Source organism: Dermochelys coriacea, chromosome 6, assembly GCF_009764565.3.
Source record: "Dermochelys coriacea isolate rDerCor1 chromosome 6, rDerCor1.pri.v4, whole genome shotgun sequence".
Taxonomy (NCBI): Eukaryota; Metazoa; Chordata; order Testudines; family Dermochelyidae; genus Dermochelys; species Dermochelys coriacea.
The window spans coordinates 106,992,374-107,019,294 of record NC_050073.1 but is presented as its reverse complement, the minus strand read 5'-3'; the positions used below and the strand labels follow the sequence as shown (position 1 = coordinate 107,019,294).

The window sequence follows — 26,921 nt, the reverse complement described above, 5'->3', positions numbered from 1 at the left end:
TGTGTTGCCCATTCACCTAAGTTAAGTCTGTGCTGAAGCTTCTCCCAGTCTTACTTAACTCAAACAATTGCTATCTGCAAATTTTGCCACCTCACAGTCACTGCTCACCCTTTTCCCCCAAATTAACAAATCTAATGACCACCACCAGACCTAGCCCAGAGCCTCAGGCACCTTTTGTCTTGATGAAAATTGACCATTTATTCCTACTTCGTATTTTTTTGTCTCAGAGTTTCTGATCCATGACAGTACTTTGCCTCCCAAACTACTTAGTTTTCTCAATAGTTTCTTGCTAGGTACTTTGTCAAAGGCTTTTTGAAAGCCAAAATAAATTACGTTAATTAGGTCTTATTCATAGACTACTGTACTGGCTTGTTCAAAGAATTCTGATAGATTAGTAGACCATGATTTCATTTGCAGAACCCAACTCTCCAACCCAACATCCGCTTCCTCCTCTCCTGCTACCACACTGTGGAGTCTTTCTGGTGGAAATCCTGTGACTAGGCTGACTTCCTCCACTATACATTTTTCTTTTCATTCAGTTCTACCACCTTCCTAGCTAAAAACTACTTCTCCAAATTAACTGAAACCCATGCCTGTAATCCCAGCCACCTTTTTGCCACCGTTGATTCACTCTTCAAATGTTCCCATTCCTCCTCCCCCACCTGTCTCCTCATAGGATCTCTTTTCTTCCAAGAGAAAACTGACAAAATAAGTGACCTTTCCCCCTCCCTCATCTTGCTTTCTCTTCCCCCTTTCCCTCTTACAACTCTCTCCTTTCTCACAGACACAGATTTTCTCATCTGCTCTTCCCTATCTAACTCTTCCATTTGACTAAATAAATCCATATGTCCCGATTTTCTTTGCATTCACTTACTCCCTCCCTTGCTCTTCTCCTTTACCTCTTTCCCCCACAGACCCACACTCCTAGCTCTTTTCTCGACCACCGTGGACATCGCTATCATTCTGCCTGTCATTCAAGCCCATAATCTAGGCATCACCTTTGACTTGGACCTCTCTTTAGGTTTTCACATCCAAGCTACATCTAAATCTTGCAGATTCTTTCTGCAGAACATCTCTAAGACATGGCCTTTCCTATCCATCCACACAGCTAAAACCGTCTTCCAGACTCTCATCATTTCATGTCTCGATTACAGCAACATCCTTTTTTCTGGTCTTGACAAATGCAACCTTGTCCTATTTATATCCATTCAGAATGCTGCTGCAAATATATCTTTCCTCTCTTTGCATCTCTACATTAGCTCCCCCCTCTCTTTCACATCAAACATAAGCTATTTGTTTTCACTTTCAAAGCTTTTCACAGTTTATCCCAATCCTAACTACCATCTTGCATTCACTATTGACAGGTCAACACCTATCACCAATTGGTCCATCCCAGCCTTCATTGCCCACTTATTACATTTTTAAATAAGCACCTTCATGCTTTCTCCCATGTTGACCCTCATGCTTGTGAAGAGCTCCCTGTGAACATCTGCAAAGCCATTTTATTGTTTTCCCTTCGAAATCTCTCCTTTGCCATGATACTCATGAAAAGCTTAACAGTTAAGTTGCTGGTTTGCTGATACTGCAGCTTGTCATACAGAGCAATAGGGTCTCTTTGTACTCCCCTGTCCACATCTATCTGCTGTCTCTTTTTTATACTTAAGATTGTAAACTCTTTGGGACAGGGATTGTGGGTTTTTTTGTGTTTGTACAGCACTTAGCACAATGGGGTCCTGGTCCATAACTAGGCTTCCTAGGCACTACAAAAATACAAATAGTAAATAAAATTATAATAGATCTAATTATGATCATTTAGATGTTTTGTAATTTGGTTTTTAATTATTTCAACCAATTTATCAGATATGGAAGAAAGGCTTACTGGACTATAAATTCCCTGGGTCACTCATCACCTTTTTTAAACAAGCATATTTACTGCCCTCTAATTCTCTGGTATGGTATCTTGTTTTAATGAGACTATATAATACCATAAGCAGTACTTCATTCTTAAAAGTTTCTTCTGAACTCCTAAAACTATACCATCTGGTCCTAGTGACTTGCTTTATAATTTATAAATTTGTTTCAGTACCTCTTCTTTTGACATCTCAGTCTTTGATTGTATCTCACCTTTATTACTGAAAAACATCCACTGTGGTGAAGTCTGATGCAAAGAAATTATTTAGTTTCTCTGAAACATCTTTATCCTTAATGGCTTCCTTTGCCTGCTGATCAGCCAGCGGACCCATTGATTCTCTTGCAGGCTTTCTGCTTCTGATATAATACTGTCCTAATTTCCTTCTCACATATTTCCTGTCATAGTTCATACTCCTTTCTATTGGCTTCATTAGGGGTCGATTTCTGCTTTTTGAAGGAACCCTATTTAGCTCATATAATCTCATAAACCTTAGCCATGCTGATTTACTTCTTGCCATCCTGCTTCTCATTCTGTTTAAGAGTATGCATGCACCCTGAGCCTGTTACTGTATTTTTTTTTTTTTTTAGGTTCGGGACCTTTTCACTACTTTTATTTTTTAACCATTTTTCTAAAGTTAAATGTCATCATGCCACATTGGTGGTATGGGTTTTAAGTCTATAGGATTACAATTCCTCTCCCACTATTTTTCCTTTCCCAAGGATGCTACACTTAATTATATTGCTCTTTGGGGACAGGGACTGTCCTTTGATTGTTTTTGTACAGCGTTTAACACAGTGGGCTCTTGATCTAAGATTAGGGCTACTAGGCACTACAGTAATAATAAAACAATGATATATTTTGAACACAACAACTTAATGTTTTATGCATATACTTACTTTTGAACCAACTCCTATGAATTACTTAGGTCTAAGTTGAGTACTGCTTCTCCTCTTCTGAGCTCTAGAACTTGCTGTTTGTTTAAAGTTTATTTAGATTGTAAACTCTTCAAGACAAGGACCATCTCATACCATGTATTTGTACAGTTACTAGCCCAAAGAGACCCACCAGTTTATATATGAGTATTTGAAGTCCCCCAATTATTACCCTTTATTAGACCTTGTTGCTTCTGATCTCATCACATTTTACATACTATATTCCTTTTTTCTGATCTGGAGACTGGCAATATAACCCTACTAAAATATTTGTACTCTTGGATTTATGGGATTTGTATCCATACAGATACTACAATGCAGTTCCCTCAAAATCAAATCTATCCTCAAATTCTGTGGGTCTTTTGGCTATAATGCTACTTCCCCACCTCTTTAACCTGATTTATATTTCTTACATAGTTTATAATCAGGTATGACAGTTTTCTATTAATTTTATGTTATTCCACCATGTTTCAGGTAGGCATTTTATGTTAAGGCCCTTTTCTACTGCCAGGCATTATATTTCATGTATTTTGCTTTTAAGCTTCTTGCAGTTGTATATAGGCATTTATAGTAATTATTGATCATATGCCTATTTTTTATTAAAATCCTTAGTCTGACCCCTTGTTGATTTAACAGAATTTATCTCTGTGATCTCAACCTGTCCTTGCTCTAGGTTTATTGTTCTCTCTGCCCTAACCTTTGCTAGATACAGAGATACATTTGTATTACTGATATTCCTAACAGATGTCTGTTAGACGGCAGTGCTCCGTGGCACCTGTCAGCTTTCCCTCAGCTCTTAGTTTAAACAGTTCTCCTAAACTTTATTCATTTTGTGTGCCAGAGGTCTGGTTCTACTTTAGTTAAGTTGGAGCCCATCTCTCTCCACTTCCCTGACCTTTTTTAATAGGCATTCAACGTGCCCCAGTGCCTGAAAATCTCCTCTTTAAATCCTTGTTTTATCCATTAGTCCAGAGGGACTTCTGCACCAAAAAATTAAAAATTATGCACACAATATTTTAAAATTCTCCAAATTTTATTGGTTAGTAAATAAATGTGGCAGTGGGGATCACAGGCTATTGAGGTGGGAGATCACCCTGAAGCCCTCACCTCCCCCAGTACAGGGACTCGGCAATGAGGCTGCACCTGACACAATGCAAGGGCAGGGCCTGCCCCAGAAACAGCCCAGGGCCCTGCTTCTCTGGGCCAGGTGCACCAGGTGTGGCTGGGCAGGCTCAGCCCAGCAGGATCCAAGTATGGAGGGATCCAGGTGTGGGGTGAGAGGTTTCTGTGTGGGGCAATCTGGGTGCAGGCAGCTCAGTGGAAGATCTGAATGCACAAGGGCTCGTTGAGGGGTTCCGGATGCAGGGGCAATGGGACTCTGCAGGGGATCCAGGTAATGGTGGTTGGGCTCAGTGGGGGGGTCTGGGTGTGGGAAGATGTGGCATGGCGGGGGGGTCTCAGTGTGGGAGTCTGGGTGCTGAGAGGGTGGGCCTTGATGGAATGGGGGTCCAGGTGCAGCTAGTTGATGCTCAGTGGGGTGGGGGATAGGGCTTGTCAGGACATGGTTTTGATGGGCCTGCTTAACAGGGGAGCCCCAGCTGCTGCCAAGGAGATGCCACAGGCCGGGCTCCCGCTTTCCACAGTGATTCCCCTATCCCCTTTTCTTCTCCATCCCCCTCCCATCACTCCCACATTCCCTGCCCCCTGCCCTATTCCACCCCCTTCCTTCCCCACTGCCTCTTCCCCCCAGCCCCCTTACCGAGCCCCCAGGGCGGGCACTCGCTGTTCCACAGAAAACAGGAAGACTCCCAGCACACAAAAGGGGAGCACAACTGAGTCAGTGGAGCCCGAGGCAGCCTCCGAGCTGGTTAGATCTGCATTTGCAGAAATGACAGGGTGGGGGGGACAGTGGCACGTAACCCCATATGCCCCTCCATGCTTCGCCTCCACCCCAAAACTGTACATGGTCTCAATACCCTCTCCCCCCACAATGCGGGGCTTCCCTTTGCTTCCCTGCCTTTTTCTGCAGGGAAAAACAGGAAATCGGGGGGGAAGTGGGGGAAGGGCGTGGCTGTTTCCTTTGGGCACACAGTCCCGCAGAATCCCCCCAGGAGTAATTCATATATTGAGACATTGAAGTTCCCCTGGCTTCAGACATGGAAATGGAAGCATTTCAGAGAAAGCTATCATAGACACTCTGGACCTAAAGCTTTCTTATTAGCATTCTAAATTTAGCTTCCAAGATCTCCCTAGGTTACTAGTACTAATATGTACCATAACCACAGACTGCTCCTCAACACACTCTAGAAACCTGTTTAGATGTCTTAAGACTTTTGTCACCTTCACATTCCATAAGAAAGTCACTGAACAGATCTCTCAGTTGCCACACACACATCTCTCTCTATTTCAATAGATCAAATACTCTACTATCACAGCCTGTCTTGAACGTCCAGAAATGAAGAATGATGCTGCTACTCTACGTCTGTCAGAAAATAATTCCCAACGAGGTTGCCTTCCATCATGACATCTTCTGAGTACATAAATAGCCCCCATCACCATAGTAGGAGTTTGTGTCAAATATTTAAACAGAGAAACAAATTTCCCTTCCTTCCTATCCTGCAGGAGAAATAGCTAGATGAGTTTACAGGATTTTTTGTGTGTTAGAATGAGGGGATATATTTTAGAGAGAGAGTGTAAATTGAAAACTATGAGTTTACATTTAGTTCTGAAAGTGGGGAGGTCTGTTTTTTTTCTCTGAGCAGAAAAGGAAAAAACAAAAACAAAAACACCCAAATGAAGTTGTCCTAGGCTTTGAATAAATAACTAAAAATGCATTCTACACCACCAGAATTCAGAGCTAGAAAAGAAAATGCTTCACATTAACAGTTTTAATCTTTTTTTTTTTGCTTTATTGGCCTTTACACATAAGGAATGAAAATTAAATAATTCAGTGAATCATTCCATATCAGTGATTACTTTTCACATTTTCACTTCTATATCTTCCTTGTCTAGTTAGTGTCTCCCAGTGATAAACTTTTATATTTTACTAATTAAAAAAAAATTCTGTAAGCCCTCTTTTTAAGAAAGCTGTTCCGACACTAACTAATAAATACCTTTCTTTGATAGTCTTTTGAATGTATGCAAATCTAAATACACAAAAGAACTCAACAATAATTTTGACTTTATTTAACATGTAGTTTCTATGTATTGTAATAGTCAGTTGAGTATCTCTGCATAATGTGCAACAGACCTCCTGAGTCAAAATAATTACTGTATTTAATTTCTTTTCTCAGTTGCTTTTCATGATGCAAAAGTTTTGAACCTGCAAGCCTTTCTGGTCTTGGTTTGTCTTGAACTGTTGGAATCCAGTTCAAATAGAGAAATTAATACAAAGGATTTCTGATACCTATCCTGTAAAACCAGCAAATACCAAGCAAAAATGTTAGACTTTTCTTCCCATTTGTTCAAGGAACAATATGTTTTCAAGACACTAACAGCCCAGCTGTTCCGGTTGTGATGAGTGTTCAGCAGGGTTTAAATTCCTTAAACACGAACAATCTGAGAAATCACTCTCAAATGGTTCAAAGGACGACCAGCTTTATTTCTCTAGGCACTTTCAACACTCCTCAATGCTTTCTTGGTAGAATTATTTTAAAATTATTCCTCTTTCCAATTCCATAGAAATTTCCACTTTTTCAGCCTCCTATAACAGTTCCAAAAGTCACAAGCATATTTTTCACAGTGCTTTGACCTACTGAAATGCCAAAGAGGGTAATTTGTGGAGAAAAATGCAAGAAGTTATTTGACTTATCCACCATGGAAAAAGTTACAGTGAACAAGTCACTGAAGCTTTGTGAACTTCTGTTTTACACCCAAACTCACTCCCCAGCCTTTATCTTCTCTCCATGGCTCACTAGTCCTATTGATCTGACTGCTTCGCTGGTTCTCAAAAAAGCACTTGGCAGCCTATTAACTTAACTGCCTCCATGCCACACTCCAACTGTTCTCAGACATGTTAAAGGTCTATAGCAATAGTTCAAGTTGGCAGACGTGGTAAGATCAATCAGATCAAGCCTCCCCTCTCGTAAGCCATACGAACTTTGTCAGATGGAGAAGTGTCTTCTGTAGCAGATTGACCATCTTCACTTGCCTGGCAACTTTGTCTGCAACCCCCCACAGCCTGTACTTAAAAGGGGGCAGGGGAGAAGCATAAAAGTAGCTACCATTACCCATCCCTCTCCAGCTCTGTTTCCCAGCCTACTTCCCAGGTTATGATCCTCAGCATGGCTTCACAGTTTTATTGACTCCCTCCACATCCTGAATTCCATTCCACACTTAAGAGTTTTGTTTACTCTGTTACAAAGATATAAAAAAAATAAAGTTTGACTTCCGCTGTTTGTTGAGAGCCTAGCACAATAGAAACCCCAGGCAGAATTGGAGCTCTAGGTGCTACCAGAATGAAAGTAACCATGGAACCCTGCTCCATAGTGCAGAGGGGAACGAGGCAGCCCCCTGCCTAACCCTGTCTTTGACATGCCTGCCTATACAATGGAAAAACAACTTTTCTACCGTGTGTAATGCCTTACGCATGCCTACAAAGGGGGGTAATAAGATTTATAGAACAGCAAGCCTAGTTCCTTGAAGCCAATTTGAATTAGCTTGCCTGGTGGAAGTCCTATGAAACTGAACGCACTGAGGCTCATGTCTTCTCACTAAGTTTCCTAGCAGGCTCACATATGCACTATACAGAAGAGGTGACCCCACAAAAGCATCCACCCTCACCAGTATCTGCAAATGGTTCAACAAAATCTCACAGCCAACTGACAGATGTAAAAGAATCAGCACAGACAATATATTTTCATCTACTGGTAGGATATCCCACTGCAAAATCCTACCTCAGCACCTCGTGGCGCAGCGGTGACCCTGGCCGTCTGACAGCTATGGTAGCAGGGCGCATGCCCTGGTAGGTCTAACCATGCTACAAAGGTGTTGGACTATCCAATCCAGGGAGGGGGATTGCTCTCTTAGAGGAAAGAGCACTTCTCCTTCTCCTTGGAGGTAGAAGGCTAGCTAAGCTTGAGGAGGTACGCATGCCTGCCCGCCCAGCCAGTGGGATGGCTTGAAGTTAATAGCTAAAACAACATGAGTAAATGGGTCTTAGTTCCCTGCGCATCATCGAACCATTCTACGGTGACGGAGCGGAAATTGAGCGATGAGAGGTTGCTAAAAATGTCAGATGTTAGGCCAATATGGAAAAGGACAACCCTCGCTTTGTGTACTTACAATTGTAGGTCACTGGCAAGGGAGGAAATGTTAAACTATCTGATGGAGGAGAAAAAAAGGATAAGATGCGATATCCTCGGTGTCTGCGAAACCCGACGAAAGAAGGAGATGGAAGTCAACTGGAAGGATGGAAGCGCTGTGAGGCTCAGAAAGGGAGATGGTGCTAGAAATGTCGGAGGAGTCGGATTTATTATCAATAAAGAGTGGTCTTCGACAGTCGTATCATGCCAGCTAATATCATCATGTACTGGTGTGCTGCATCTTCAAATGAAGTCAAAAGCTACACTCAAAGTCATCCAGGCCTACGTTCCCACAAGTGAAAGTGTGGATGAAGTGGAAGAATTCTACCAAGAGCTCGAAAGAGCCCTCGCGCGAAAGTCCACTTACACTGTCACAATGGGAAATTTTAATGCCAAGGTCGGGTGAGGGAAAGCTGGCGAAAAGTTCATAGGGAGATACGGCAGCGGCGAAAGGAATAAAAGAGGAGAAAGGCTAGTAGCGATGGCAGACATGAAAGAACTGTACATGGCAAACACCTGGTACAAAAAGAAGACCGCAAGAAGGTGGACGTGGATCGCGCCAAACACAAAGAGCAAGAATGAAACAGACTATATTTTAGTCAAAAAAAAAAAGGTGCATCATTCAAGACATCTCGGTGGTGCAGCCTTTCAACACCAGCAGTGACCATTGCCTGCTTAGAGTGAAGTTGATTTTCGATAAAGCAGTGGAAAAGAAGGCGTTACAGATGGGAAACAGGAAACAGCAGCCAAAGACATTTGATGAAGCAAAGCTGAAGAAAGCGATTTCTGGATTTGATCGGAGCCAGACGGAAAAGTGTGATGAGGACTATAGTATCTTTGCTGACAAGCTGAGACGTTGCATAAAAGCAGCTGAAATTGAAAAGCTGAAGAAGGTGAAGGGAAGGATCTCGAATGAAACAAAAAGCTTGTTGGAGAAGCAGAGAAACATGAAAAGGAGCTCGGATAACAACCTTAAGTACTCCATTTTGTGCAAGCTTATATGGCAAAAACTGAAGGATGACTTTGAGAACTTCCAGAAAGAAAAGTTCCTCAAAACAGCTGAATCACGCAAGAGCCTCAGGACATGCAAGCGGAAATTCACGCAATATAGATTGAGTGTAACAGCACTGAAGAACAAGAACAGAGAGAGAGTAATCAACAGAGCAGGGATGGAGGAGCTCTGCAAGGAATTCTATACAGAATTGTTCAAATCAAGAATCAACATCCCTCTCCCAACACTCCAAGAGTCAGAAGAATGTGTCCCCCCAATAATAGTCAGCGAAGTCCGAAGCGCGCTACACCAGATGAAGAAGGGAAAAGCTCCAGGCAAAGATGGAATAATGTCAGAAATAATTTCTGCAGGCCCTCGCTTTAAGATTTAGTCGATATCTTGAAGAAGGAAAATCTTAAGAATTACTGCCCTATATGCCTGCTCTCTCACATCTACAAGCTCTTTACAAAGGTGATAATGAACCGACTCTCGCAGAGTCTGGATGAACAACAGCTGAGAGAGCAGGCAGGGTTTTGAAGAAATTTCAGCAAGATTGACCATATATTTACCCTTAGCCAGATCCTAGAAAGAGCGAGAGAATACAAACTCCCACTGTGCATTGCTTTTGTCGACTATGAAAAGGCCTTTGATAGTGTCGAGTTTAATGCAATATTAAAGGCACTCGCAGAGCAGGGCATTAACATGCAGTACATCAGTTTGTTGAAGGAAGCAAATACTGGATGTACAACAGACATTACTCTCCTCGAAACTCCCCTCCGCATCCCAATTGAGAAAGGCATAAAACAAGGAAATACAATTTCACCAGAACTATTAACCGCCTGTCTCAAAATGGTTATGAACAAGATCAGTTGGAGAAGTGGTATCAACATAAACAGAGAACTATTATCCCATCTCAGATCCGTGGACATCATCATACTAATTACCAAAAGCACCCAACTGCAGAGCATGCTATGAAGACTCGACAAGAAAAGCAGTCAGATCAGCCTGAAAATGAACCGCTGCAAAACGAAATACATGTGATCAGATGTCTTACAAAAAGCCCAAATAACGGTAACAGGAGAAGAAATCGAAGAAGCAGAACAGTACATATATTTGGGCCAAGAAGTTAATAGGCGCCAAGACCTGAACAGAGAACTCTCACAAAGGATTCGGGCAGGATGGTGTGTGTTTAATTCCATCAAGGACGTCCTCAAAGGAAAAATTGACAGGACAACAGGTACAAATAACTTCAATTCAACAGTGCTGCCAGTCATGCTGTATGGCAGTGAAACGTGAGCATTGAAAGAGAGAAGAACAGTGGCTGTCGGTAGCTGAAAGGGAAATGGAACGAGCTATTTTGGGTATTTCCCTTTTGGATCACATCCCAAATTAAATGATCAGAGAACGCACTGGTGTGAAAGACGTTGTCGTGGAAGGCAGACATAACAAGATGTGATGGGCGGGTCACACAGCACAGCTCACGGACAATAGGTGGACCACAATCATTGCTGAATGGTACCCGCAAGAACAGAAAAAAACAGCTGGTCGGCCTTCAAGAAGATGGGAAGATGACATTGTTAAACGTTTTGGATGAACGTGGAGAAGAAAGGCAAGAGTGCGAGAAGAATGGCGGACATGTTGTGATCGGCGCAGTCTTAATGACAGCTGAAGACCGATCGATCCAGGTGATCCAAGTAGGATATCACAACTAGAGCAATTTCTATCCCATATCTACATTTATAGGCAGACTGAGGAAGCAAGAAACTGCCAGTTACCCTGAAACAATTTTCTGCAAAAATGTGAAATAGGACACAAGTAGATAGCCAGATTGCCAACATTGGATATGATATGAACAAATTTAAGGGAGTGTACTTTATAGAAGAAGGATAATACTTTGGATGAAAGATACTTTGGTAATGACTAAGTCTGACTATATTTCTTACAACCTCTCCTTCATGCAAAAAAGCTAAGGTATAGAGAAAAGAACTTGACACACCCTAGCCATCTTTATACTCATTGTCCACACTATGACATGAACAGAAATAAAAATGTTTTTGTAGAAGAAATCATAAAACATACCTTAGAAAGCGGACATTACAGCTAGAATGTTTATTTCTGGCTACCAGTTTTTTGTTTTAAAGTACCATCTTTGACAACATTGATTATTGCAGGATAACATAGTTAAAAAATTATGAAAATGCTACTCAAGATGATTTCTAGGGTTAATGGGTACTGCTGTTTTTAGAAAAGGTAACTGCTATCTTTAATTTGAATGGTTACTATTTACAGATTTGTAAATTAAGAGAACAAGTTTAATTTTTTCATATGGTTTTACCTGACACGCCTCCTCTTTCACTGTCTTTTTCAGCATCTGTAAATCTTCAATTAAAGGCCCATCTGTTTCCATTGCAACAGGACTGTTCAGCACACTGGTGTCACTATATGTTGGGTACTAATAAAATGCAAATTGTTAAAATATAATCATTGTTAGCAATGATAATTGGATATTAAGAGTAAATCGGAGCATTTAATTGGCAAGACTTAATTTTAGACTAGCTTCTGTATAATTTATTTTAATGCATCAAGACTTAAATTATTTATGCTCCCAGAACTTAAGTATGATGGAAAGATAAAAACTGAGTCTCCATTACTTTGGTTCTGGCAGAAATACAATATTTAAATATACAATTATAGTAAAAGGAGCAAAATTATACCAGGAACATATCTGAATCTGAGTTTTAAAGGTGGCAGAATAAAATTCTAAGTTGCCAATGCTCAATCTCTATTCTGTTAAATATTTAATATAAATTGTATTAGAGACACTGTCAAACGTTTTCTAATTGATACAATAGAAATACGTAATGGTTTTGGTTGCAGGAACAAGTTTGTATTTGTAAAAACAAAACTCAATATTCAAAAAGACTACGTTTTCCGATGGTATGCTTTCACAATACAATGAAAAGTATAAGTATTTCTCTTTTAGAAATATTAAACAGGAACATACAGTACCTTTGCTGAATAAAAAGACCTGTCAAATTACACTTTACAGAACCTAAACTTTAACATTTAACTTTAACAGAGCACTAGTTTGCAGAGATCCTGACAAGTTCAATTTTTATTTTAAATCAAATGATCTATTAGTATTGTTAAGACCAACAAAGACAAAATTGTTGTGTGTCACATACACACACACACACACACACACAGTTTTAAAACCCATTAAGATTTTTCCACAGTTGTTTTAGTAACTGAATGTAATGGTCACTTAATGGATGCATCTGATTTCACATGGTACAAAGCAGAAAAATGAAAAAAATTAAGTACAAAAAGTTAATTATTTTAAGTCACTATAATTATAATTAAAATACCTTACACTTTATTTTTACATAAGGGGCAGAATTAGGAATACCCTTCTACAATAAATATAAATTAAAAAATTAGGAATATAAAAACAAATACTAGAAGACAGATAACTAGATATAAATTCTGAAAGAAATTTTGGTCATCTGTCAAAAAAAAAAAGCACTAAGAGCATGCACCGATATGCTATATATAGATTCTTCATGTGGCTGAGGGCTTACGTGTCAAAATTGATTTGTGTTTTTAAATTTAACTTGCTGGTTATATTAATTTTGTTATTCAAGCAGACTATTTAAAGTATTGCATACATAGGTTATGCTAATCAGTTTTAGAAAAGATACATAGTTACACAAAATGATTTTTGAACAACAGAAAAAGGTTCACATTTGTACAATTACATTATTTTACTAGATCAGTCTGAATAAGTCACAATGGTTTTTTAGCAAGGCACAATTGTTTATCATTTGTGAGGATAAGTATGAACATATTTTGAACAAGCATGTACTCTTTATTCAGCACTTTTGTATGGTGCCTTTTTAGTAAGGTTAAAATTACTGGCAAAGATTAATCAAATTTGTCTATGGCATTAATCAAAAAGTACACTAAAAATGTATCTGTTTATCTAAATAGTGTATGTTTTGTTGCACAAAGTTTTAAATTTCTCTGCTTTCATGTACATGGTTCTTTATAAAGTTACAATGCACTTAAGCTCACTCAGTTGACCTACTGATAAACTGTCCAATTTTAATTACTAAATATTTTCTATGACCACTTTGGAAGGGATTCCCCCGTAACCTCCCAGAAAAGTCAATGAGAGAAAATATTTCTAAAATGTCTTTTGGTTAGAAAAATATAGCTGCATTCTTTACTATTCATTAAACTGATACCAAGATCACACACCAGTGCAACCATTGGACCCCTCAACAGTTGTACTCAGCCAGGAACCTTTTCGGTTGATAAGAACTTTATAGGTAAAGGTTTCCTTTTTTGCCAATACCAAATCTTGACATGATTGAAATCCAGAAATTTGACACTTAACAAAGGAACAAACAGCAGCATAGGAACACCACAAAGCAATAGAACAAGAATAAATCAGAATAGCTTGTTCACTCTAAAAATGTTTTTGTTTTTTCAGAAAAACCTGCACTTGTAGCTGGTTATAGAAACTGCATTTACTTAAGAACAAAATGGTTTTCTTTTAGCTAGGAGCTGGTTTTGATGTGCATGTTTACCCACAACAGTCGACTACACAATCCAGGCGCCAGGTGGATACAACAGATAGGGACATGCACCATTACTTTCATTCACTTGGCACAGCAAAGTAAAAAAATCAGACAGGTCACAAGTCCCAGCTAGACAGAAGTTCTACTTTTAGTAGAAAACACTCCAATTCCCAACATCTTTCTACTAATTTAGGCTTTTGTTTATATTGAAGTTTTTCAAAAGAAACCAACATTATAATCTCTGTTTATGCAATTCTGAACAATCACTTTTCATGACCACAATTCTATAGATACGTCTTATAAAGGAAGAAAGGAAAAGGTACTTCAGATCAGTTTTGCAAAATAAGTACTTGCACAAGAGAAAGGTTACAAATTTTAAAAGCATTTTTATTGCAGATTTTTCATATACAGTATTAATGAAACTGTTATTTCCAGGATCAGTCATATATCTGTTACCCCACTGATATTTAACAAAAACCTAGAATTTTTAACATGAATATTTTAATCTTTTCTAAATACCTGGGGATTTGATTTGGCTAGATTTTCTATTTTAACCCATGCTTCTTCTCTTTCCTTCGATTTTAGCTTCTCTCTGCAAAAATAAAATTTAAAAACAGAGGTAAGATTTCTTGTCTGGACTCTGCTGCACTCAGGAAAAAAAATAGAATAAAGACTTTATTTTCTAATATAAAAAATATGTAGAATTGTTTTTACTAGAAAAATAGTACACCAAAAACTCAGTCCTCTTTCTACATCATAGAAAGAAGCAAAAACGATACACTTCTTTTATCCTTTTGCCAGAATACTTTTAAAATTTGTTTCATACTACATGTTCTAGCTCACTTTCACTTAAATTTACAGGAATAACCTATATATCAGCATAAGCACTTATACTGTAGCATAACTGAGGTGCTAGTTGGGGAGGGATTGCACTGATTTCAAACAAATATAGTTAAAGCAGTACAAAAGTATATGTTGCTAAGCCCTTAAGGACTGCTACAGAAAGAAATCACAATCATTTCACTTTGAAACTGAAAACATGATTCTAACCAAGATTTGCTCAAACCCCCAAATATTCCTATGCAGAAACAGAACCACCAATAATTTTCATTTCTATAGTTCTTTTAATCAGGATTTGAAACACTTTACAAGCAATTATTTATGCCTCAAACCATCCCTGTGAACATGCGTAGACTTATTACACCCACGGGAAAGTGGAAACACAGAGAAATTAAGTGATTCGAAGACCATACAAGTCAGTTGCATATTTGGGAATAAAAACCAGAAAAGTTCAAGCTTCCCATCCCCTGCTCTGTTTACCTGACCATACTATACTTCTTTCCTATTTATCAACAATTTATGAAATAAGTTCCCAGTACTGCTCAGTCTATCAAATAAAGGAATCTCTTGCTTTTTCCTTTTAAATTTGTACCAAAGTTAAAGATGAAATTAAGCAAAATTAAATACTTCACTTTACAGATGGCTGTGAGGAATATGCTATTACATAGCATTAATACAAACATATCACATTCATCATTGCATTTTTGACAAAATACAACAATGCCCTGTACATATATGCACATGCACACACTCTACAAAACAATGCTGGAGGATTCTGAAAAGTACTGGGGTTGGTATATGGGGGACAGATGGCAGATAATGCATCTGAAGTAAAAGCAGGATGTAAATTAGTTAGCATTCTCTTCTGTTGGACTTTGACACCAACAGTCTCACATCAATGATTTTGCAGAAAGATGGCTGCCAGCAGCAGTATTAGGTTCGAACTACTATTTTAAACACTTCACGGTTCATGCATGCTGAGAAGTAAAAGAATCTCACCATGTGAATTTTCAGATTTTTGTGCTGAATAAAATGGGCACAACTTTTTTTTTTTTTAAAAAAAAAGCAAGAGTAGCTTTTCAAAGTAAACAATGAAAATTCTCTGAGCAGGTTATTGTAGAATAAGCTGAAATGTTAATATGAAACTTACTTCAGTTTTTCTGCTTTAAATTGTTGTGTGCAGTCGTCAAACAGTTTTTGGTTCATCTCCATGAAGAGTTTCAGAGCATTGTATATCAAGCCATGTATTGTCCTATAAGTAAAACTTCAGATTGATATTCTCAGTACTTTAAATTTTGCTCTGGTCAACTGTAGCAAATAACTTACACAACTAGAAAATTACATTATTTTAGAATACATGAAGACAAAACTAGTTAATGGAAGTTTCATTTTAGCTACAGTATAGCTAATACACATTCTAAATCATTAAATGTTTTAAGCAGCTTCAAATACAGTTTACTTACTCTACAGCAGTATTTGCCACTTGTTAATGAAAAATGTTCTTCAGAGGTTCTAATTCTCCTTTATATGATATTGTGCATCAATATACGGTTGCTTTAGAAATTTAAAAGTTGACACAATTTTAATCAAAATTGAATCATTAGAAAAAAATTAAAACAGTAATATAGACCTCAGCAGATGATGCAATTATACTGTCAACTGACTGAAATTCTATAATTATTTCTATACTGATATAGAGGAGTCTGCATACTGTAAAACTTATTCTGAAAGCATAACCACATCTATACACATATGGCAGAAATATATAAAATACTGACTCACAATAATAGGGCTTTTTAAAACTAGGGGAATTGTGCGCCACTGTGCAATGCAGAATTTTGCAGAATTCCCTGTCCCCCCGCAGAATTGGGCTGCAGAGCTGCTGGCCGCCACTAGGGGCTGCTGGACTCTGTAGAGCCCAGCTTGCAGTGAGCGGAGCACCCAGCCTGGCTGGTTAGAGGCTGCATGTTCTACTTGATCCTCATTCTCCTGGCAAAGGGTGAGGAAGGACAGGGCTGCACCACACAACGTCCCCTGGCAGGACAGTAAAGAAGCTGGGGGGAGTAAAGGGTGCTGGTGTCTGGGATGGGGGAGTGCCCTGTAGCTGAGCTCTGGCAGGGCGGGGGTGCTGGTGTCTGGGCCGGGAGGGGGGTTCCCCACAGCTGGGCTCTGGGGGGATGAGAATGCAGGTATCTGGGATCTGGGGGCCCCACATAGCGCCCCCCACTGGAACTTGGTTGTCCTAGGGGTTTCTTTAACTCCCTACTCCTGGGGAAATATTTTCTGCTGTTATCTATATGGATGACATACTTGTTGACAGGTATTTTGAAATAAATTATCAAAAATAATTGAAACTGGACTGATTATATTATTGTGTTATTTTGACAAATAAAATATACAGAATTTTAAAATATTGTGTGCAGAATTCCTCCGGGAGTATATAAACAAACAGATTAGAAACAGCATGAAAAACAACAACAAATCTTCACCTGCATTATATAGTGCACATTGCCAGGGAAGTAAAAGTTTACTCTATAGAAGTAATCGATTATAAATTACTGATCACCAGATCAGAAAAGAAATCAGTTACATCGTTAATTTGCATCATTCATGTTGGTTATACAGTGAGCGTGGGGGTGTAATGGATTTCACGACTTCACTCATGCTCAGGACAGAATGAATGGATGGCCATAAAAAGTGAGAAAAACAACTGAAAGTAACCCGTATTTATTATTCACAACTTGAATCTTTTTTTAGGATTACAGTTTTTCTTTTAAAAGTAATCCAGATTATATTTTTAAAATCAGTATATCAACAAATTTACCTGTATCCAGTTATTGCACACACTTCCCTCAGTATACCTTTCACTGAAGTAAGTGGGAGATTCATCAGGCATTACTGTAGGCCAACCAATCAATAGTCCTCACTACACAGCAATGAGCTATGGGACAACTACACTACCAGCTCTTGCACACTAGCTCAAACAAAATTGTTTTGCAGCTGGAGCAGCTTCAAAATGGGGCTGACTAGGAGTATTTTCATGCTTGAGTATTATACTATTGTGTGGATGGAAAGGGAAAAACAAAGGAAATATGTAGACAGAGAAAGGGAAGAAGAAAAAAGAAAGAATAAGATGATTTTAATATGGATATAGTCAAATGATTATCAATGGAAAAATGTGGGTCAACAAAGTTTAGAGGTCAACCATCAAAATTTGTCTTTAGTAACCACTAAGCTACTATGCAATACACATTTAATTGACTCAATATAAATAATCCAAAATAAAATATGGTATAGGAGAAAAGCTGCACTAAAACATATTTTTACAGGAAAGAGTCCACCCTCTCAAATGCATTTCCTGGGCTCTCTGACAGTGACATGACATTTGCCCTCACTCATTTCCTTTCACGTTGTTAAGGTCTTGGGGAGAAATATTGTCACTATGCATGATTATACTATAGCTACAACAAGTAATTCACAAACACAAGGCATTTTAACCCTAATTGTTTGAAACGAAAGTTCAGTACTGTTAGATAAGTAACATTACCAAAATTTAGAAAATCCTTTAAATATATTAACCAATATATTATTTGTACAAGAATCTCTTACTTGTTCCAATGTGTCTTTGAATTTCGGTACAATGATGGAAACATGATGGGCAAAATCTTTGCTGCATTGTCACTGATTAAACTCATAATGTACTCATTATTCCAGTAGTATAGTGCTCGTTCTGCCACCTGAAAGACATGAAGGTAAGCACACTACTTTATCCGCCTTCCAGTTAGCATTTACATACCATAAAGTTTGCTAAACAGAACTAAAATTAGGAAATAAAATGGCTTGGAGAGAATTGAGAATACCAAATATTAAGTATCAAAATATTTTAAAATTACCATCAAGAAATTCAAAGTTATGGTTTACTTTTTAATCTGGGTCAGAACTGAGTATTTTACAAACAAATGGCTACAAATCATTCTTAAACATGTGTCCTGGGCCCTCCATTTTATCTATGATGCAGCACATTCACAATTTAAATAGAACCCGTGACCTGTTGGTGTCATGTAGGCAGTGACACACTCCTTGCATTTAAAAAAATGGTTCTCAATCAAGAAAGTGGGTGCCAATTTGGTACTTCTACAGTTGCACTGCAGCACAGCTAAGAAACTTAAGAACTGCTGTGATCCAAGGATCTCTTGATGCCAACTCGCAGAGGGCACAGAGGTACATAGGGATACAAGGATCCCATGGGTTCACTAAAGAATATCATGTCAGGTCTCTAATGAAAGCTTGTGTTGTACTAGTAATCAATCATTGTGAAATGTGTACACAGAACACACATGAAGAGTTATGTATATATTCTAAAAATTACGTTCTCTGAGAGTTAAGACAGGTCACTCAAAAACCGTGTATCTGGAGACAAACTTCTACAGGCAGGAAGTGGGAGACACGTGTCTCCACGATGGATCACTGTGTATTGTATGTCATACAGTAGAAATTTATTAGCATTCTAAGTCAAATGTTGATGAAGAGTTGACAGAGATTTGAGAAGGAAATTAACAGAAGGAAATAAACAGCAGGGGTAACTGTATTTCAGGTAAACATCAAAGATATGTTCTTACGTATTTGGGAGAGCAGAGAGGCACCCTGAAATCCTTCTCCAAGGAAGGAAACTGATAGTGGGATTTGCTTCATGAAAAAGGGATCTCAGCCAGGCTTGGCTGAAAATGCTGGGAAGAACATTGGTTGAGATAAATTTCTCTAGCAACAGTGTTTTGTTCTGACTAATCTTTCTGTAACTGTTGTTCAAGATGTGTTGCTTATGTCCATTCACGTTAGGGTGTGCATGTCATGTGCACAGTTGCCGGAGATTTTTCTCTCAGTGGTATCCTAGGGCTGGCTCTAGCGCCCTCTGGTGCACCACGTTCCTTCTTGCCAGATAACTCTGACAGAGTGGCTGGAAGGTGGGTCATGGAATAGACATGAGCAACACATCTCGAAAAACAACAGATATGGAAAGGTTAGTTACTGTTCTTTTCTTCTTCAAGTGCTTGCTCATGTCTATTTCATGTTAGGTGACTCATAAGTGGTACCCAAGGAGATGGGCTCAGAGTACATGGACATGCAGATTGCAGCACTGCTCTTCTGAAATTGGCATTGTCTCTAGCCTGCTGTGGGATGGCGTAGTGGGAAGAGAAGGTATGCAATGATGACCATGTGGCAGCCCTGCAGATGCCTCGGATTGGGACCTGGGCCAGAAATGCCACTGATGAAGCTTGAGCTCTGGTCCAATAGGTGGTCAAGATGGCAGGAGGTGGTACACCTGCCTGCCCCTAGCATGTACGAATACAGGAGGTGATCCAGGATGAGATTCTCTGGGCTGAAACCGGTAGGCCATTCATCCTGTCTGCTATTGCCAAGAAGAGCTGTATGAATTTACTGAACGGCTTGCTCCTCTCAATGTAGAGGGCCAGGGCACTTCTAATGCTGCTCCCTGCATTCCTGTGTGGTTTTGGGAAGAAAACTGGCAGGAAAATAGTATGATTATTATGAAGCTGCAAGACCACCTTTGGAAGGAGCTGAGTGGGGGCACAGTTGAACCTTGTCCTTAAAGAACATTGCATAAAGTGTTTCTGAGGTAAGGGCCCTAATTTCTGAGACCCTCCTGGCTGAGGTAATTGCTACCAGGAAGGCAACCTTCCAGAGAAATACAACAGAGGGCATGATGCTAGCAGCTCAAAGGGAGGGCCAGTGAGTCTGGATAGGACCAGGTTAAGACCCACAGTAGAATTGGTTCACAAATTTGAGGGTAAAGTCTCTCTACCCCTTTAAGGAAGTGAATGGACATCTCATGCAAGACCACCGACCTACCGTCCACCGAAGGGTGGAAGACAGATTGCCACTAGATGTACCTTGATAGATGGGAGGGCCAGACCCTATTGCTTAAGATGGAGCAGGTATTCCAGCACAGCTGGAGGGATGACTGAGTCAGTGAGAGACCTTGTTGAGAAAACCACACCAAGAAATCCTTCCATTTGGCTGGGTAAGTAGCTATAGTGGACGGTACCTAGCAAGATCTGGCGAACTTGCTCTGAACGGGTTCATGGAGCATCCACGCGGTCAGGTGAAGGGCCCTGAGGTTCGGGTGGAGTAAACGGCCATGGTCTTGCGAGATCAGATCCAGGCTGGGTGGGAGCAATAGCAGCAGTGCTACTGACATGTCCAGCAGCATGCTGAACCAATGTTGTTGCAACCACACAGGAGCTATAAGGATAACCCTTGCCTTTTCTCGCTTGACTTTCAGAAGGACTTTGTGTACTAGAACTGGAGAAAACACATAGAATAAGATCTCTGTCCATAGAACCAGGAAGGCATCGGAAAGCTTGGACTGATCAGTAATGAGAAAAACTGCTGACATTTTTTGTTCTGCCTGGTTGCAAACAAGTGTACCTGGGGAGACCCCCCACCTCTGGAAGATGGATTCATCAACTCTGGCTGAAGGGACCACTCATGATGAGAGGAGAAAGACCTGCTGACGTGATCTGCCAGGGTATTCCAGACTCCTGGAAAATGGGAAACCTTGAGGTGAACTGAGTGTTTCATAGAGAAGTTCCACAGACCAATGGCCTCCTGGCACAGGGTAAAGGAGCGTGCGCCTCCCTCTCTGCCATGTTGTCCATAAACACTCGCACAACTTTGCCAGTGATATGGGGAAGGAACACTTGGCAAGCTAAGGAGACCACTCTGAGCTCCCTGACATTTATGTGTAGGGAGAATTCTTCCAGGGACCACAGGCCCCAAGTCCTGATGTGCTTGAGGTGAGCTCCCCAACCTAGATCGGATGCATCTGAAATGAAAGATACTGAAGGCTTCGGGGGAGGGGTTTGTGACAAAGGAAAGGCCTGCAGCTATCTATCGGGGATCCTTCACCAGTCAAGGGAGGCGAGAACTGGGGCGGGAACTGTAAGCACCGAGTCCAAGCAGTGTCTGTTTCGTGATCACACTAGGCTAACCAAGCATGCAGGGGTCTGAGGTGTGGGCTTGTGTGCTGTACCATGTAAGTGCACACAGCCATGTGTCCCAAAAATTTGAGGAAAAACAGGGGTGTTGTGATGGGGGGGCCTTAACCTTGGATATTAGAGCTGATATTGTCTGGAATCGAGCCTCTGCAAGGAAGGCTCTGGCCTGGATCAAATCTAGTATCTGCTCTGATAAACTCTATTCTCTGGATGGGAATGAGAGTCGACTTTTGCTCATTTAACAATGGGCCCAATGCACGGAAGGTGGCTTGGACCAGGCTGATGCTGTTCTTCAGTTGAGCCTCTGAACGACACTTGATCAGCCAGTTGTTGAGGTACAGGTAGACTCGGACACCTTGCCTTCTGAGGAAGGCCACTACCACCTCCATTCCGTAAAAACCTGAGAGGCTGCTGACAGTCCAAAGGGGAGGACAGTGAATTGGTAATAGGTTCGGTTTACGATAAATCTGAGGAATCTTCTGTGGCCTTAGAAGATGAAAATGTGGAAATAGGCATCTTTCAAGTTGAGGGCAGCATACTAGTCCACTGGATCCAGGGAGGGAATAATGGAGGCCAGGGAGACCATGCGGAACCTCAGTTTCCTGAAATAACTGTTGCGGCAATGCAGGTCCAATATGGGTTGAAGACCCCTTTTGGCCTTCAGGATTAGGAAATAGTAGGCATAAAACCCCTTCCCTTTCAAGTTCTGATGCACCTCTTCACAGCCCCTACTCGTGGGAGGGCTTGGACCTCTTGTGCTAGAAGTTGCTTGTGAGAAGGGAACCTAAAGAGGGATGGGGATAAGTGGTGGTGGAAGAAAACTGAGGGGTGTAATCTTCCTCCATCTACTCAGAATCCAGTGGCCTCAGGTGATGAGGCTGAACTGGGAGAGTCAGTCTGAAAACAAAAGGGGGGCAGAATCCGATGCGGGAATTGATATAATGCTCTCGGGTGTGCTTTCAAAAGTTCTGTTTTGGGCCTCCTGGGATCTGTGTGACCCTAGTAAGAGGCTGAGGTAGACTGGACAGTTGTCTATACGTGTAATTCCTGCGCAGTTTCTTGAACAGATCCTGTAAAGGCAGTGGAGCCAAGAAGTGGGCGGTTGCTGGGGCTAAGGACTACAGCCAGGAGCATCGCCTCATGACCATTGTGGAAGCCGTTGTTATGGCTGTTGGGTGAGCTGCACCTAGAGCTGCTTGGAGTGAGGCCCTGGCTATGGTTTTCCCTTCCTCTATCAGAGTGGAAAACTCTTGCGTGGAGCCCTGAGGCAGTGAATCTTTAAACTTTGCCATAGAGTCCCAAATATAGGAATCATTCATCCGCAGCAAGGCTTGTTGTTTGGAAATGCGAAGCTGTAATCCTCTCGTCGAATATGTTTTTCTACCAAACAAGTCTAATTTCTCTAAGTCCTTTTACTTGGGGAGGAGTGGGAGCGGGGGGATAGCACCCAACTGGTCTTGCCTATCCCTCTCATTGGCCACTGTGACCACAATGGACAGAGGAAGTGGGTGACAGTACAAGTATTTGTACCCCTTGGCAGGCACATACTATTATTTCTCTGCCCTCTTTGAAGGGAGAGAAGATGGGGTCTGCACACACCTAACTTGGAACATGAGCAAGGACTCGAAGAACTGGTTAGTTAAATTTAATCTCTAGAAAGGGTGTTATATTTTTATTTTACCTGTAACCATTTGTCTCCAATATTCTCACTCTCTATCACTTGAATCTTTCTTCTTTGATGATAAATTCATTCTTGTTTTCACTACAGATATATCTAAGTGCTGTACGTTAAGAAAACTGGTAATCATGAGGTGAAATTTACAAGCTGTGACATACCATTCCTGTGAGACTAACAAATTTATTAGAGCATAAGCTTTTGTGGGCTACAGCCCACTTCATCGGATGCATAGAATGGTAGAAGAACACTTCAACCTCTCTGGCCACTCAGATTTAAGGGTGGCAATTTTGCAACAGAAAAGCTTCAAAAACAGTCTCCAACAAGAAACTGATGAGCTTGAATTAATAGGCAAACTAGATAACATTAACTTCGATTTGAATAGAGACTGGGAGTGCCTGGGTCATTACACGTATTGAATCTATTTCACTATGTTAAGTAGCCTCACACCTTCTTGTCAACTGTTTAAATGGGCCATCTTGATAATCCCTATAAAAAAAATTTTCTCCTGCTGATAATAGCTCATCTTAATTAATTAGCCTCTTACAGTCTGTATGGCAACCTCCACCTTCTATGTAGGTATGTATGTATGTATTGTGACGAAGTTCATCCTCTACCTTTATGGGTCTTGCGCTTATTGGTGGATTTGCTCGCCTTGGAGCTTCACGGTAGCCCTTAGTTTGGCTTTTTTTGTGAACCTACAGTCCACGTCAACTCCTCCTGTGTCTGACAAGGAGTTGGGAGGTTTGGGGGAACCCGGGCCGCCCTCTACTCTGGGTTCCAGCCCAGGGCCCTGTGGAATGCAGCTGTCTAGAGTGCCTCCTGGAACAGCTGTGCGACAGCTACAACTCCCTAGGCTAATTCCCCATGGCCTCCTCTCAACACCTTCTTTATCCTCACCATAGGACCTTCCTTCTGGTATCTGATAATGCTTGTACTCCTCATTCCTCCAACAGTCCGCGTTCTCACTCTTAGCTCCTAGTGCCTCTTGCTCCCAGCTCCTCACACGCACACCACAAACTGAAGTGAGCTCCTTTTTAAACCCAGGTGCCCTTATTAGCTTGCCTTAATTGATTCTAGCAGCTTCTTGATTGGCTGCAGATGTTCTAATAAGCCTGTCTAAATTGTCTGCAGAAGGTTCCTGATTGTTCTGGAACCTTCCCTGTTTCCTTTCCCAGGGAAAAGGGACCTACTTAGCCTGGGGCTAATATATCTGTCTTCTATTACTCCCCTGTAGCCATCTGGCCCGACCCTGTCACAATATATAATCTTTATCTTCTTACTATATGTTCTGTTCTATGCATCTGATGAAGTGGACTGTAGCCCACGAAAGCTTATGCTCAAATAAATTTGTTAGTCTTTAAAATGCCACAAGTACTCCTGTTCTTTTTGCGGATACAGATTAACACGGCTGCTACTGTATTCCTGTGAGTACAGCAGATCTAAAAGCTGTGATTGTTTGGTGGATCATGGGCTGAGCACTTCAGAGGGACATTTGGAGGTTTGTGTGTGCCTATTGCTAACCTCTACAAAAAAAGCAAGGCCTGAAGCTATTGGGGCCATACATTTTGTAAATACCAATGGAACCAAGGAGAGGCCAAAATGTAGCACCGTGAATTGGAAGTGACCACCATAAAACAGAGGAATTTTCTGTGTCCTTGGAAGATGGAAATATGAAAATAAGGGTCTTTCAAGTCAAGAGCAGCATAACAGTCTCCCGGATCCAGGGAGGGGATGATGGAGGCCAGAGAAACCATGTGGCACTTAAACTTTTCGAGATATTTGTCGATTCGCCACAAGTCCAGAATGGGTCTTAGGCCCCCTTTTGCCTTCAGGATTAGGAAATAATAGGAGTAGAATCCTTTCCCCCTCATTTCCCAAGGGATCTCCTCCAATGCCCCCAGCTGCAGGAGGTTGTCTACCTGCTGAATGAGGAGTTTCTCATGAGAAGCATCCCTGAAGAGGGAAGGGAATTGGGGATGGTGGTGGCCGAGAATTGGAGGGTGTATCGCAGCAATACAATTTCTAGCGATCCGAGGTAACCCATGACCAGGCCTAATGGTAGGGATGAAGGCGGTTGAGGAAAGGATGAGGCAGATCCAGGAAGCTGACTGGGGCATCGCTCTGAAGCGCATCCTCAAAATGCATGTTTCTGGCCCCCATGTTTCACCAAGCCAGGTTATGCAGGTGAACAGGAGGAGGAAGGGCGGTGACAACTAAAACTTTTGTCCTTATCCCTTCTCCTTGCAGACCCTTGTCGAGACTGTCAAGGCCTTAGTAGAGGGGGCACCTGGAACTGTTTCAACACAGACTGAGGCATATGTAATCCCAGTGAGCCTGAGTGTCCTTCAATCTGTGCAGCCTCACATCCATCTGTTCTGCAAAGAGTCCAGTCCCATCAAACGGGAAATCATGGATCAAGGACTGTATCTCCTGGGACAGGCCTGCAGACTGAAGCCAGAAATAACGCCTCATGGCCAGTGCTGAATTGGCCACATCCCATGCCATTTGCAGGGAACACCAAGCTGCTGTAGTACCCTCCTCAACAAGGGCCCCAAATTTTGGGGCCGCATAATGGGGTATGGAGTCCTTGAATTTATGGAGGGAGTCCCATAAGTTGAAGTCATCTCTCTTGGAAGAGTGTAATGGTTTGCGACTCTGAACTGGAGACTGGCCGTGAAATACATTTTCCTTCCGAAAAGTTCCAGTCTCTTGGCCTCCTTATTTTTGGGGGTGGAACTAGATTGCCCTTGCTTGTGTTTTTTGTTGGCCACAGAAACTAGCAACAACCCTGGGGAGCGGGTGAGTGTACAAGTATTCGAACCCCTTGGCTGGGACAAAATACTTCTTTTCAGCCCTCTTGGAGGTGAGTGTAATTGAGGATGGGATTTGCCAGAGGGCTTTGGCGATCTTTAGAATCCCTTTGTGCACGTGCGGGGGTAGATGCAGAGAGCACATTAAACAAAGTGTCTGATTGCTCCACCACCTCTAGGCCTAACTCAGTAGCCACCCTTTGGAGCAGGGCTTGGTGCTCCTTAAAATTGTCCAGTGGGCTAATGCGAGAGGGCCCCACCATAGCCTCATCTGGAGAGGATGAGGACGATAGGACCACTGAGGGAGGGCCCGGGGCATCATCCCCCCGTGGTGGAAGGGGGTCTCGGGGTGGGCACCTGCCCTTCCGCCCCAGCATCTGCTTGCACTTCGTACACCAAGCCCGGTGCCATCAGTGCCGCCTGATGCTTGTCTGATGTGGCAACCGACAATTGGTGCAAAGGGGGCATCAGCATAACGGGCATGCCCCAGGCATTCCAGTAATGCCATTGCCCTGGCCACTGACCCTGCTGCCAGGACGGCATCGCAGAGGTGGACACAGCCTCAGGAGTTCAGGCTTGATGGTGCAGTCTCAGCGAGAGGCTGAACTCCCCTGCCAGAACACCCACAAGGGCCAAAACCGTGATGTGGATGGAAAGATCCTCAGCTTATGGTCGTGAACAGGTACCTCTACTGCCCTGACAGAGAGGCAAGGGGCAGGAAGTTGAGTGCAACAATCACTAAGTTGCCTGGCCCTCTAAGCTCCCTATCATGGGCTCACTGAAGTTAGGCACCTATGTGCTATTTTTTCAGCCTTTTCAACATACTAAAATCAGTTATTTTAAAAAAGTTTAGTAC

At 41.4% G+C, this 26,921-nt stretch overlaps 1 protein-coding gene and 1 long non-coding RNA gene across 3 annotated transcripts in view; one reads left to right on the top strand and one right to left on the bottom strand.

The window, feature by feature from the left end:
* The window catches only part of PPP2R5C (protein phosphatase 2 regulatory subunit B'gamma), a 197,822-nt gene that overhangs the window by 5,553 nt on the left and 165,348 nt on the right, over window positions 1-26,921 (bottom strand). Inside the window, 4 exon segments of the mRNA XM_038405255.2 lie at window positions 11,474-11,590; window positions 14,241-14,313; window positions 15,712-15,813; window positions 18,171-18,298. Coding sequence (XP_038261183.2) covers window positions 11,474-11,590; window positions 14,241-14,313; window positions 15,712-15,813; window positions 18,171-18,298 — 420 coding nt within the window.
* On the top strand, window positions 18,291-26,304 carry LOC122460588. 2 transcript variants are annotated; one of them, XR_006281992.1, is made up of 5 exons: window positions 18,291-19,578; window positions 20,392-20,601; window positions 20,863-22,968; window positions 23,346-23,491; window positions 25,503-26,304. It is a non-coding gene; the product is annotated as an uncharacterized LOC122460588 (long non-coding RNA). The 2 variants fall into 2 exon arrangements; XR_006281991.1 differs by having other exon boundaries at window positions 18,291-20,601.